The 14,625-nt window shown below is 49.1% G+C and overlaps 1 protein-coding gene across 1 annotated transcript in view; it reads left to right on the top strand.

The window, feature by feature from the left end:
* The first annotated feature begins 10,053 nt into the window (after positions 1-10,053).
* Positions 10,054-14,625, top strand: part of Adamts17 (ADAM metallopeptidase with thrombospondin type 1 motif 17) — a 300,342-nt gene continuing 295,770 nt past the window's right edge. The window contains exons 1-2 of the mRNA XM_057756616.1: positions 10,054-10,269; positions 10,628-10,998. Of these exons, the coding sequence (XP_057612599.1) occupies positions 10,194-10,269; positions 10,628-10,998 (447 nt within the window). The 5' untranslated portion in view covers positions 10,054-10,193. The remainder of the gene's footprint in view (positions 10,270-10,627; positions 10,999-14,625) is intronic.

The following is a 14,625-nucleotide window of genomic DNA, read 5'->3' as shown; positions in this document are numbered from 1 at the left end:
AAGGAAGCCAGACTGTCTAGTGAAGGCGTGTCCTTGTCAGGAGGACTAGCAGCCTTACAAATGTGGCCACAGGAGAACCCTCACCTTTTCTGCCACCAGAGAGCACAGTAAAAATGTTTCCATCTGTGAACCAAGAAATGAGTCCTCAGCAGACACAGGCTGTCAGCATCTTTACTCTGAACATCCAAGAATCAGGAGAAAGAAATCCATTTCCATGTGCATATCAAGATGACTTCAATCCCCAGTACAGCAAATAGGCAAACAACCAAATACAGAAGGGCAGGTGGGTACCCTGAGAGACTTCTTGTGTAGTAGCCATGTGACATTGTTTATATGTTAATTTTTTGTGATTATTCATGTCATACATTCACATTTTTGCCCATTTTCCACTTGATGTCTACTGATGAAAACTTTTTGAAGAATATGGTAAACAAACATTCTGAAGACAGTCCTGATCTGGTCTCCAGATTCTCTCAGAATTGCAAGTACCTGTTATAGAGTCTCCTGTCCCCTACCCTAAACCTCTCCAGCCTCTTCCCTTCCCTTCCCTCCCCTCCCCTTCCCTCCCCTTCCCTCCCCTCCCCTCCCCTTCCCTTCCCTTCCCTTCCCTTTCCTTCCCTTCCCTTCCCTCTGTTTCTGATTCCTTTAATACCCAGCTGTTTTGTCCACGAGTTCTCTTGGTTCCTGGTTTTGTCTTCTTTGTCCTCCTAGTCCTCAGTCCCCTCTCTTGCCCCACTCTCTTCGCATTCTCTCTTGCTTTTCCAGGCTCTCCTCTCATTGCCTGGTCTAGTCTGTTGGCCATGTTAAGTCTGGATCCTTCCAGATGCCCCTGGCTATTCTTTTCCTCATATCTCCAAGAAAATCTTTTCCTCAGCCATACTTTGGAGGGATCATGTTGTCATTTTCATGCATCTAGTAAACAGCCAGTTGCATTTTCCTGCTCCTAGCTATTCCATGGGCTTTGTTGAGAAGATGTGGGCTAAAGGCTAGTGAATCTCCTGAAGTTCCAGGGCCAGCTAACTTGGAGAATGCAGCAAAAGAATAACGAGATCCTGTCCCAAACAAAGCAGAAGCAAGGACTAACAGTGGAGGTTATTCTCTGATTTCTACATGCATGCACATGTCTGTCTGCATTCATGTGTGTGAAAACACACACACACACACACACACACACACACACACTGAAAACGATGAGAGGACATCAGTAAGGGAAAAAAACCCATAGACCTTAACTTAAGGTTAAGTTGTGACTGTCCCAAAGACCATCTGGTCTACCCTGCTTATCATGCAAGGTAAGCTACAAAGTCATGGTTTTAAAAGCTCATCATAGCCGGGCGATGGTGGCACACGCCTTTAATCCCAGCACTCGGGAGGCAGAGGCAGGCGGATCTCTGTGAGTTAGAGACCAGCCTGGTCTACAGAGCTAGTTCCAGGACAGGCTCCAAAGCCACAGAGAAACCCTGTCTCGAAAAACCAAAAAAAAAAAAATAAATAAATAAAAGCTCATCATACAAAAGCACTTGAAGACTTGAGTTCAATTCCTAAAACTGTGAATGGAGAAAACCAAGCCTAAAACTTGGGGGCTCCCAACGATAGAGTTCTGTCAGATCAGGGAATCAATATAAAGATCCAGAAGAATCAATTACAAATTTGAAGGAGACAAGCCTATCAGGTGGAGACAAAAAAGTTTTCCTTATTCCTGACGCTCCCCCCCCCCCCCACCAGCCTTTCTTCTTTCTTTTTAGTATTCCTTACTTTTAAGGTTTCAGGAACTGGGTAACTATATGGGAGAAAAATGAACCTCAACCAATACTCTTGCCAGAGAAAAATTAATTGGAAATGGATTATAGACCAAAATATAAAGGGCAAAATAATAAAGCTTCAGTAAAACATAGGAAATATGCTCAAACTTGTTCACTGCTGGTGGGACCACAAAACATTATGGCTGCTTTGGAAGACAGTTTGGCGGCTTCCTACGAAATGAAACATACTCTCATCATGTGATCCAGCAGTGGTACCCCTGAGAGCACTCCAAGAAGTGGAAGCTTACATCCACATAAAAAGGAGCACGCGGCTATTTAGAGCAGCCTTCTTCCTAACTGCCAAAACTTGGAAGCAACCCAGATAGCCTTCAATAGGCGAATGAATACAAAAGCAGAGGTACTCCTGGATCAGAGGTGTCCTTCAGCGCTACGAAGCCATACACTCTCAAGCCAAAACGACCTTAAGAGGCTTAAAACATGTATTAGCTAGTAAAAAGAAGTCCGTCTGAAAAGGTTATAATCTCTCTGGTTCCAATTGTAGAACGTTCTGGAAAAAGAAAACTGTGGCGGGAATGAGAAGGTCAGTGGGTGCCCGGATGCAGTGTGTGCTGCAGGGCAGAAAGCTGTTGAGGGCAGTGAGACTTCTTGGCATGGAGCTGCAACAGCCGTGACATGGCGCTGTATTTGCCCCCAGCGGTAAATAGAATGCCCCACTCCAAGGATGAACCCACCCACTGGAGAGCAATGGCTTGCTGGTTTATGCTCGTGTATTGTAACAAACAGAAGTATTTTTGTATGGGGGAAGGTGTGTGTGTGTGTGTGTGTGTGTGTGTGTGTGTGTGTGTGTGTGTGAAAATGTATGTGAGAACCTACTTTTTTCTCCATTTTACTCTAATTTGAACTGTTTGAACTGTTCAAAAACTTAAGTCTAGCCGGGCGGTGATGGCACACGCCTTTAATCCCAGCACTCGGGAGGCAGAGGCAGGCAGATCTCTGTGAGTTCGAGGCCAGCCTGGTCTACAAGAGCTAGTTCCAGGACAGGAACCAAAAGCTACAGAGAAACCCTGTCTCAAAAAATCAAAAAAACAAAACAAAACAAAAAAAAAACCTTAAGTCTATTGACATACAAGAAAAAGTTTAAAAACCTTTTCAGAACTCAATATATTGATGAGAATAAATAAGTAGAAGGAAAATAGAGGGCATTGATGCCCAAGTCCAGGGAAGGTGTCTTTTGGTGGAGAAAGAGGTGCAGATGTGAGGAAGCATAGAACAGGCACTGCGCCATGTCTTAGCCTGGGAAAGGTGCATGGATATTTATGTTTTTACTATTATTCTTATCAAATGTGGTACAAGTGTGTGTTTGTGTATGCGCACATGTATGTGGAAGCATTGGATAACTTCTCTCTCAGTTGTTACCAAGTGTGGTACACGTGTGTGTGTATACACACATGTATGTAGAGGTGTGGGATAGCTTCTTTCTCAGTTGTCATCAAGTATGGTACACATGTGTATTTGTGCATATGCACATGTATGTGGAGGCATTGGATAGCTTCTTAGTTGTTATCAAGTGTGGTACACGTGTGTGTTTGTGTATACACACATGTATGTGGAGGCATTGGATAGCTTCTTTCTCACTTGTTCCTCACCTTATTTTTGAAACCAGGATCTATCCCTGAGACTTGAGCTCACTGATTCGCTGGACTGGCTGGCCAGCAAGCCCGGGAATGCTCCTGCCTCTCCCCTGCAGAGGGAGAGGCTCTATTTCTGTTCTGCAGTGGGCTGCTGGCTACCTCCTGCATGCATGAATAGCCTGGGAATCAAGGGGTGTGTGTAGGGGGTGGGGAGAAACAGAGGATCAGATTCAAGAGAGAGTGAACAAGGGGAAAAATTCAGTCAGGGAGCACTGGAGAGGTGACAGGGCGTAAGTGGAGACCTCTTAGCTCTCCCAGTCCCTTCTGTGTCCTTTGTTGTCGTAGCTTCTTTCTGTCCACAGCTGTAACGTACCCATGACTTTGTCCACGTGAAAACCTCTGGGAAGTGCTTGGTTGCCCACGCACTGCACTTTGACCCTTGCCTTGGAATTGTTTTTTGCCAATTATTATTATTTCCATATGTAAAGGGATTAGAGACCTGGGGATGCCTCTGCAAGGGCACCAGCAGTTGCCAAGTTCAAGTCCTGTCCAGTCCCCCTTCCCCACTAGAAGACCCTGACAATTCAACCATTAGCCCTACAAAGGAAAACCGTTGTGGTTCAGATGGGTGTGCCTGAGCGGTGTGGGTGTTTCTAAAAAGGGCTCAGCGACCTCAGTTGGTCCCTGTGAATGGACCCTGGCAGTGTTTGGGACACCTATCCCGCAGCTCAGGCCGTAGGGAAAGTGATAAGAACTCTGCACACCTGGGACACTGCACGCGCGGAAAACTGCACACCTGATTCAGGTCACAAGGGAATTAAGTGGCTTCAAGGAGGGAGCCTAGCTTCCAGTCTTGCCTGTAGGACCCATCTGTGGTCTAGCAAAAGACCCAAAAAGCACCTGAGGCTTGTCCAGGGCCCACACTTGGTCCAGTTCTCACCCAGGTTTCCGGGCTTTGCAGCAGGTCTGAGAGGGTCCTTGGGAGAAACACAAAGGTGAAGGGGACCCTGGAGTCAGGCCCAAGGGAAAAGAGAGACAGTGGCAGGCGTCCTCCCTTTTGTTCTTGGCAAGCTTCCTTTTAGAGCCTCCAAGGAAGGGGAATTTGATAACCAGGGAAGCTCACCCTTAGATAGCCCCAGACTTGTCTGGGTCATAGCCAAGCCCTCCGGAGGACAACTGCCAGCACGGACTTCAAAATCCATTTGTCTTCTCTCCCTGTGCCCCTCCTCCTTCCTTACCCCCTCCCCTGGCCTTGCCTCTGGCACCCTGTCACCCAGGATTTTAGCTGGACAGATCTGGTTTCATGCTCCTCTGCCAGTTACACCCACAGAGCCATACCAAGACTTTCCTTTGTTCTTAACCCCCATCTTCCACTCTATAAGAGAGGACCCCAATCTGCTACGTATCTGACACCTACCACTTCACCTACCTGCCGTCTTTAACTATTGCTTTGAACTTTAATTACGTAAAAACATTAGGTCAGATTTGTATCCCATCATTTGCACTTTTAAGCTCAACATTGTCTTTAAATTTGGTTTACTGGGATATAAAACTGTACATATTTCAGGGTATATAAGCACCCCTAACTATCGTCATGATTTTCAATGAGCATACTTACCACCCCTAAATTTTCTTCTGTTCCTTCAGGATTCTTTCTCTATGTACCATCATTACCATATTAGTTTGTAATTTTTTAGAATTTTATGGAAATAAAATTATATACTACATATATAATTTAGTGTAGCTTTTTCTACTTAATCGTTTTGAAATTCACTTATATTGTGGCAGGTATCAACCATTCATTTCTCTTTGTCACAAACCATAGTGACCCATTGGGTATGGTCTTTCTACGCTTTGTTCATGCATTTGCTTCGTTGAGAGATACTTGGGATGTTTCCAGTTTGGAATTATGACAATAAAATTGGCATGCCGTCATTCACCCACAATTCTTTGTGTGGCTATATGAGTTCTTCTGGAGCTGTGAAATAATTGTGAACGTGTGCGCTTGACTTAATGTTTCTAAAGCCGTTGCACTATTTCATAGTCTTACCAGTCGTGCACGTAAATTCGGAGTCCACTGATTCCCTACCTAATCGGTTACTATGGTGTTTGCTTTTAACCATTTTTAATAGGTATATAGTCACTTCATTGTGATCTTGAATTTGCACATGACCCAAAATGAACAACTTTGAACATCTTTATAAATCTTATTTTCCATGCGTTTGTCTTTTTTGGTAAGATGTCTATTTGAGTCTTACTTGAAGTTTTTTTTTTTTTAAAGAACTGGGTTGTATTTCATTGTGTGTTTTATTGTGACAAAATCTTTGTAACAAAGAAGTCACCATTTTAGCATCTTAAGTGTACCATTCAGTAGCATAAAATGCATTAGCTGTGTTGCATAACCAACACCATTATTATTCCCAGACGTTATCATCATCCTACGAAGACACTCTAAGCCTATTAAGTAAAACCTCCCTTTCTCCAGCCTCTGGATATCTATACACTGAATCATACGATAACTTCATATTTTTTTAAAATATAATTGTTTATTGATTCTTAGGGAATTTCACAACATGCAACCCAACCCTGCTCATTTCCCAGTCCCCCCATATCTATCCATCACCCCGGCAACATCCCCCCAAAGAAAAATAAAAAAAAAAACTGTTAATGAAAAACTAAACAAAATAAGCAAAGAAACCATTTTGCTCCTCCATCTTCCTCACCTCCCAACACCTCTTCATTTGTCTTTGTGGCATTGGGAGCTGCTGTCTTGCAATGCACGTGCATTTGCTTGTTTATTGTATTGAGTTGTTGGTCAGGTTCAAGGCCTCTGGCTTCTGGTACACCATCATGTATTTCTGGTACACCATCATGTATTCTGCCATGGCCATGGTTCTGCAGGGCCAGTTCCTTCACATACCCTGGCAGGTCATGGGTGGGGTAGATGTTGAGGTGGGCCAACTCAAAGTCCTGGATGTGGTGGGTCTGGGTGGTAACTGATTTAGTCAGTCTGGTCTGCTGGGGCCACTCCTCTCAAGGGAGGGGCAGAGCCAGCTCTTCAACACCCACACCATCAGGCTGGCTCTCCCATGCCTTGTGGTGAGGGGTTGAGCCATCTCTCCTGAGTGTGTGGCCATCTCTTCCATGAGGGACTGGACCAGCTCTTCTGTTGCAGTGGCCAGAAAGGGGCAGGATCAGCTCTCCCAGGGCCAGCATAGGGCAGTGTCAGCTCAGCATAGCACTGGGATTTCAACATGCATGGTTCCTATGGTCCGCTGTCTTATCTTGGGCAAAAGAGATCAGCACAGACCCCAGCTGCAGCAGGACCATGGACTCAGACATGGCCCTTGGCAGCAGCATAGGCCCAGATGTCACCATGGCTCCAGGTGGCAGTGCAGGTCACTAGAATCTGCATGGCCTCAGCAACAGTGTGGCTCTTGGACACTAGCATGGACTCAGGTGGGTGTCTAGGCCCCAGGCATCTGCTCCATCTTCAGTAGTCATGAAGTCGTGGACATCAACACAGACCTCGGCTGCTATGGAGCCATAGGATCTAGACATGGCTCTTGGCAGCAGCTCAGGCAAGGACATGATCATGGCCCCAGGTGGAAGCACAGGGCAGGCCAGTCAGTTTGGCATAGCCCTGGTGACAGCAAGGCCCTTGGAAACTAGCATGGCCTCTCAAGTGATGGTCCAGACCCAGACCCCAGGCATCCATGTGGCCTTTGGTGGGAACATTGGCCATGAATGTCAACACAGAGCCTGACTGAAGTAGGACTACAGATATGGCCCTCAGTAGCAGCCCAGGCCTGGATGTCACTATGGCCCCGGGGAGCAAGGAGGCCACGGTTATCAGTCTGTTCCTCACTGCCTTCGCTTCTTCAGATCTGCCTCTTTCCACAGCACACGGACCGTTCTGCTTCTCTTTCCCATTTCTCCACTACACATTTGCTTATCATAATAGCATCGACTTGCCTGGTGCCTTGTGGCTCTGGGCAGGCCCGTGGATGTTTTCGATCAGTCCAAGCCCGTGAGAACTCAGGTGGGCCTGTGGCTGTCTTTTAGCTGTCTGGGCTATATATTTAATTTTTGAGACACTGTCTCTTCCAAAGAAACTGCAGTGTATACTCTCCCACCATGAATGGATCCATTCCAATCTCTCCATTTCCACAATACTATACCATACTATTGTCCATGGTAGCGGTTGGTTTTAGAACGTGCAACAGATACCGTGAAATCCACAGGTGCTCTGGGCTTGAGCTCAGCGGAGCTCTGACAGTGGCAACAAAGCATACTTGACCAATAAATTCTAGTTACAGAGATCTGATGACGCTTCCCTGCTCAGTTTTGTCTTTCAAAGCATCCTTGATTTTGGAAGACCACTCTGAGCAACATCTGTGAGAAAGGAGACACACACTCAACTGTTGCTCATCCTGTGACTGTTAATTAGTACTCTCTATGCATCAGCAAAGCCTGGGGTGCTGGGCACACACACACACACACACATACACACACAAACACACTAGCAAGACAGGGTTATTTAAATAACGGAGGCCTTCCATGTGCCTTCTCTTTCTCACTAGTAAGAACTTTTTATCATCTGGCCCTTAATCATTGTTGCTGTTTTTAATCCACCCCACATGAACTTGCCAAATTGAAACCAATCTGGACAAGAAAGAATGACAATGAACCAAGAGGGGCATGGGTTTGGTGCTTGCTTAGCACATTTGACAGGTGGAGTGTGGTGGGGTATTCACCACAGAAAACTGCCTGGACACGGGTTTCAGCCAACAGGAAGTCTTTATTAGCCAGAAGGCAACTATACTGGGTGTTCAGGATCCCAGCACGGACTTGAGCCTTCCTCAGGATGTATTCTTAAAGCACAAAATACATGTCCTGGATTGACAGACTTCAGTTAACAAGAACAGTCAGAAGCAGAACTACAGAAGCCAAAAAGCAAGGGTAGTACATTTAGCGACTTTCCCAGAACTATGGAGTTGGATGGACTAGGCCTTTGTTTTAGTTTTGGCAGGTGGTGCTGTCTACGTGCTGAGTTTTACAGCCTGAATGGTACTTCCACCATGGTGACAGTTGTGCTAATGTCTGGAGGCTTACAGGAGGAGTCTTTGGAACATCCCATTTGATCAATCATTTTTTCTTTTATTCATGTATTCAGTAAATGTAACCAAGTGCCTATGATACACAAGGCATCTCCAAGGCCATTGTTTCTATTTCCAAGAATTGTCCAAGTTATTAGAAGTTTACACCCCAAAGGGAGGCAACCTAGCTTAGATCCTTGATTCTCAGAGGAGAAACATAAGATCTCTGAGGAGAAAAGCGTGTCCCTGGACTATCGCTACAGCTAGCTGCTGTGTGTTCGAGTTCAAATAGGATAAGCTTCTCTTTTTCTTCCTATTTTCCCTGTAATGATTGAAGCTGTGGCTCTGGTACCCAAGTTCTCAAAACTCAGAGTGAGGTAAAGCCCTACTCATAGCCACCAACAGAACCAGGCCCATGCTGGAATCAACTATAGGTGCCAAGCAGTGAGTGGCAGCCGCTGGGACACCGATAAGATCTGCACCACTTTCTGGGACAAGCCTTTGTGGGGACTACGGATGACCACACTCAGGGAAGACCACAGTGTTCAGCTCCCCTCTGGATGCTTTCTGGTAGTGGAGATGACCCTGTGCTGAGGCCTAGATGCTGACACCCCAAACAAAGCGGTCCATAGGGGTCTGTCACATTTTCGATCTGAGAAAACAAAACAAACCAAAAAAAGGGGTAAGTTAGCGAGGGGCAACTGTGACTGCAGTGACCACCCTTGGGGCTCAGTCTGTGTGTTACCTGTAAGACAGTCTTAAGGAAGTCAGTGGATTAACTCGTAGGAGCAGCTAAGAGACTTATCCCGGAAATACGCACTCGTTCTGTTCCTGAAAGATGGGGCTCAAGATGAGGCTTTGCCACTTAGTTCTCCAGTGTCCTGATATGCAAATCTCGGCTAATATACCTTCCTACCACCCTCTGCTTGCTCTTGCTGTTAGCTGAGAGTCACACCTGATCTGAAGTCAAGGTCACAAATTCAAGCCATGGCTCTCGCCAAGCCAGAAACTTGCTGGGGAACTTAAAAACTGAACTTCTCTTTCCCTCAGTTTCCCAGTCTTCAAGGGAGTATAATCATGCGCTCACCTCTCTGGCTTCTGTGAACATAAAGACCGAAGTAAGTGTGCAGGGTGTGTGGAAATACAGCCATCAGGTACGAATGCAGGTGTGCCAGAAACTCTTCTGGGCCTTTCCAGTCCAAACAAATCTGAAGTTGGAGTCACTTAAATACATAAAGAATTTGATTTCCCTCCGTTCCTCTCGCCCTCCTTCCTTCGAAACTGGATAGCCCCCTCAGAGGTGATCTCCCAATAGAAGACAAACTGAAGACTAGGCTGGTGTCCTCCCAGCTTCTCCAAGATTCTGCATCCGGGAGTCGGCTCGCGCCTGCCACCTGGTGTCACGTCCCACCTACTGCCTAGAAACCACGTGTAAGAAAGTGCTTACAACCTAACTACGCACGTTGGTTTCGACCGGCTCTAACCAATAAGGGCAGGGAAGGCGGGGCAGAGGAAAGCAAAAGCCCAATCACCTCCTACTTTCCAAGGAGAAGGTGGGGCTTGGTATTTACCATGTTGGGTTTGTCCGCAGCGCTAATTACTTTTTCCAAAGGCTGCAGGGCTTCACTCCGGCTGGCGTCGCCGCCTCGCGCGCCCCTGCTCTGCCACTACGGTCTTGGGGGCTGTTGGTCCCGAGTACCATGTGTGACGGCGCCCTGCTGCCCCCTCTCGTCCTGTCCTTGCTGCTGCTGGTGTGGGGGCTGGACCCGGGCACAGGTAGCGTCGCTAGCTCTCGCGGCCGGCCACCTTCTCCGTGCCCTCCCGAAGCATCCTGGCGCCCGGGTGCATGGGTGGACTGCTGACAGCATCACCAGAGGAGGAGGGCGAAGGCCGCGGCGCGGGGGGGGGGGCGACTGGGCTCCGGTATCCCCTCAGCAAGCTGTTGGCGCGCCGTCCCCTGGGGTGATCGGGTGGCTTCGCCGCCGGCTCTCAGAGGCCCGGCTCGGGGAGGGAAAGGAGTGCGGGGTCACAGCTGCACGATGTCTATGGAACCCTGAGAGCCAGCGCCAGAGCCGCCACCGGCAGGAGGTCTGGTGGCCAGGCGGATGCTGACGCATGTCCTCTCTCCCCGCAGCTGTCGGCGACGCGGCGGCCGACGTGGAGGTGGTGCTCCCGAGGCGACTGCGCCCCGACGACGTGCACCTGCAGCTGCTACCGGGAGTAGCGGGGCTCCGGCAGTGGCGGCGACAGCGAGCATCTCTAGGTGGCCCTCGCGCCGGACCAGGAGAGCGCGCCCTGCTGCTGCACCTGCCGGCCTTTGGGCGCGACCTGTACCTGCAGCTGCGCCGCGACCTGCGCTTCCTGTCCCCGGGCTTCGAGGTGGAGGAGGCGGGTGCCGCGGGGAGCAGCGGACCCCCTGCCGAGCTGTGCTACTACTCCGGACGAGTCCTAGGCCACCCGGGCTCCCTCGTCTCCCTCAGCGCCTGCGGCGCCTCCGGCGGCCTGGTACTGCCCGCGCCCCCTATGGGTCTGCTCTGCCCAGTCTGTTGCGTCGCCTGGGGTGGTCCCGCGGAGGGCTGGGCGGGAGAAGACCTTCCTCCCAGTTTCCCTTACTTGGCCTTCCAGACTGTGCCGTCTGAGCAGAGGGGACACAAGGGGAGGCCTGTCCCGGCTTCTGTTACGTGATGAACCTGGCCGAGGTGGGGTTGCACTGGGAAATTAGCTGTAGCTTTCCTAAGAGAACACGTATGAAACTGTCGGGTCCCGCTCGCCCAGCATCTGCACATGTGTGGGTGTTATGCACATGTTATGGGAAAACACTTTGGTGTCTATTTCATCTGTCTGGGGATGGAGCAGCAATACACCTTTCTATTGAGTCTTTTTACGCCAGGAGGGCGCCCCAGCCAGGCCCTGGTTAACTTTACTTCTGTTAGCTGGAAGGTAAAACCCGAGAGCGTGCCCTTATTTCCTTACCCCATAGCAGGCGGTTGTCTGAATCTACCCTCAGTGAGAACTGTGGGGTGCTCACCTGGCCCAGGCTTAAGCCCTGTTCTCAAGCTTCCTCTTTTCCAAGATCTTACCTTGCTGGGTTTGTGACACCCGTGGCAAGTACACTGCGAGGCAAAGGGGGTTTAAGGTGCTTTTCCCTGTTTGTACGCACACTTGAACACTTGGCTACGTTGGTGTCAAGCCAAATTCATCTCTGCTTCTCCATGGTGCCCCCAAGGAAGGCACGTGGCTGGCAGATGGGCTGGCCCCGAAGAGCCTGGCGTCACTCAGAGATGTACTTGTTTCTCTGGAGTTTGTTGCGGTGCCTCTGAGATAGAGGTTTCTGATATTGGTTTGTTTTGTTTTTGTTTTTTGGCAGCCCTCCCTGGGCCAAAGAGGTTGTCCCTTCGCTTACCTTGTCTCACCCCTACAATTCTCCAGCCTTCACCTACACAGCCAGGAGCAAGGCTAGAAAATCTGTGACTCCAAAATTAATCTCTCAGAGGGTTCTGCTTTCTTAGCACCCGGCTGGGGCTGAGGGACCTGTAGATGTAATTTCCTGGGAGCAGCCTAATTTTCAGGAATTTTCTGAGTTCCCACTTTAGGGTATGGTTTACTTTTTGTTTAACTTGGCAAAATTGGCAGCCTTGATAAAAAGAAGGCAAAGGCACAGATTGTGGTGGGGCCTGGTAGGTGTTAACGTGGAACGGGGTCAAAGAGTGTGGGCTGTGGGCACGGAGGCTTAAGTAGGAGTGGGAAAAGCTCAGATCGCTGTAGGACTCAGGTCAGAGCTGTATCATGTTCTGGGAGGGACTCAAAGGCCCACATCATTTTTCCTGTTTTTGCCAAAGTGTTTCAAAGCTAGGTCACATCCCTGTACTGTACATGGAAACATCTGAATCCCATTTGCTGCGGTTTCCTGAGTTTCTGGAGAGGTCAGAGTTTATACTTCTTGGTGTAAAGTTTCCAGCGAGGAGCTATCTGTGAAGGAGCCCAGGCTGGAAATCTGGAGAACATTGATTGAGAGTCCTCACAGAATGATTGCAGAGCCTCCTCACAGATGGCATCTGAGCCAGCTTTTCAGGAAGACTGCGCTGCCCTTCGGCACCATGTGAGGGCGCTGTGCCTTAGAGAAAGGAACCCAGCCAAGACGGAGTTCACCCCTAGCCAGATGCGGGTGGACTTCTAAGTCCTTAGATTTTTCAGTTCCAGTTTGAGGAGATGCTGCTGTTGTTTAGTCTGCCTTATCCATCCTGTTCGTGCAAGCTGCACATTGGACACTCTCCCCGAGTTCCACGTAGGCAGAGGCTGAAAGATAGACGAAAGAGGCACAGCTGGGAGCTAGTCAAGGTGGTCCTGGAACACAAAAAGAAGGAAGTCTTTGACCTTAAGCTACCTGAGATTGCCCTGCACCCCATCTTTGGCTTGGTGGTCCACCTAGGTGGATGATAAAAGTCGTGTCGGTCCTTAGAGCACGGTAGAAGCTTTCTTAAGTGTGCAGTTACGTGTGTGTTTGCCGGGATAGTCTTAGCTACAAGGCATGGGCAGGGAGCATCGTCCAACGATAGCTCTTGGTAGTTGTGGGCAAATGGGCTATTTCAAAAGCCTTCTTGTATTGAAAGAATCCTGTTGAGTCGGGGTTGCTGACTTTTCCCAGCGAGGAGCAGAAAGCGAATAAATTTCCAGTTAGTCTCAGTCATGCCTTCTCAGGACCGCCCCTTTCGAGGGACAGCAGCTAAGGGAGGTATCTAAGTGTGGCTGGGGATGCTGGGTAGCATTTTGGTCATTAATTCATGTTGCCCCAGCTAATGTCTACAAACGGCTGTGTTTGCACAGCAGCAGGCGTAGTGTGAGCTCTGTCTGTCTCCATGGCGTTTATGCGGCTTGTGCTCAGAGATATGTTGGGGGTCTGTTTAAAAGGTGCTATGTCACCCGGATAGAGCACTGCTAAACTGCCTGTGGGGCACAGTGTATAGTCGCCCCCTCCCCCGCCCCTCTCCGGCCGCACCCCTTGGCAGCGGACAGAGGCCTGGGCCTGTGGTGTTTCCCCTTCTTTGTCTTATCAGGAAGAGCTATGGCAGCTGCACTTTTTGGATCTTCAAAGACCCCTGGCCCAAGGATTAATTGTTTTCTGTTTCTGCTGCCTCATTTTATTTACATTTCAGGGAGTCTTTAGATGTAGCGTAGTTTTGGAAGGATTCCTGTAACCATGGAATTGGAAAGCAATGAGCTTTTGGCTGGTGGAAAAGGTATCTATCTCTCCCTAATGAATTTACCCAAGCCTCCTGTGATTAGCACCAGGTGATGTGGTGGGGCAAGCAGAATTCTAAACTGCACATCAGAAGTAGGCAGGACAATAAGGGTGGGGGGAGGGGCACTTCAGGAAGAGAAAGAATGCCCATCTCAGCAAAGGCTCTTGGTGGCTTGACTAACATGAGTGGGCGAAAGGACCGTTTTAGGAAGGCAGAGGTCTCAGGGGAGGTCTGAAGGCTGCCACTGAGTCGATGGCCTGAGCAGTGGCTGCATTTCCTCTCAGAGCTCCACAGTCAGAATCTGACCACTCAGTCTTGGCTGAGGTCTGCAAGGGTATACTGTAGGGGGGCTGCGGGGCCAGAAAGGACACCAGAACATTCTGACTGTGGAATACTAAGTGGCCAGGTCCATTTCCCAAGCTACCCTAGAAGGACCAAGAAGAGTGCCCCTGGCAAACCTCTTCTTATACTGTACAGCCTGGTGTCTCTGCCATGCAGGCTAGACTTCGAGTTATCTCGGTGACCACCTTTGCTCTGGCTGGCAAACACGGCGCCGTTTTTGTGACCCATCATGGGTGTGCGTGTGTGTGTGCGCGCGCGTGTGTGGTCTTTTACAAACAATCCTCTATTGGAGACTTCTCCTGCAGCCTGTAGAGAGTGCGTACTTTAGTCTCCAGGAGAAGTGTGTGCAGATGGGAGCCCATGGGAACTGAGTGCTCCCCAGTCAGGGAGTGCTCCAGCAGCAGCTGAGGTTACAAGAGGCTGGCCTGCAGTGCCTGCTTTTCTAAGGAGGGCAGCTGGCAGTCACGGGGCCTTGGAATCAGGAGACAAACTTGGGATGCTGGCCTTGTACTTTACAAGATAGCATTATCCAGCTGTCTGTGGTTGGTCC

Source organism: Chionomys nivalis, chromosome 23 (genome assembly GCF_950005125.1).
Source record: "Chionomys nivalis chromosome 23, mChiNiv1.1, whole genome shotgun sequence".
Classification (NCBI taxonomy): Eukaryota; Metazoa; Chordata; class Mammalia; order Rodentia; family Cricetidae; genus Chionomys; species Chionomys nivalis.
The sequence above is the reverse complement of the archived record's forward strand: the minus strand, read 5'-3'. Positions and strand labels throughout refer to the sequence as shown.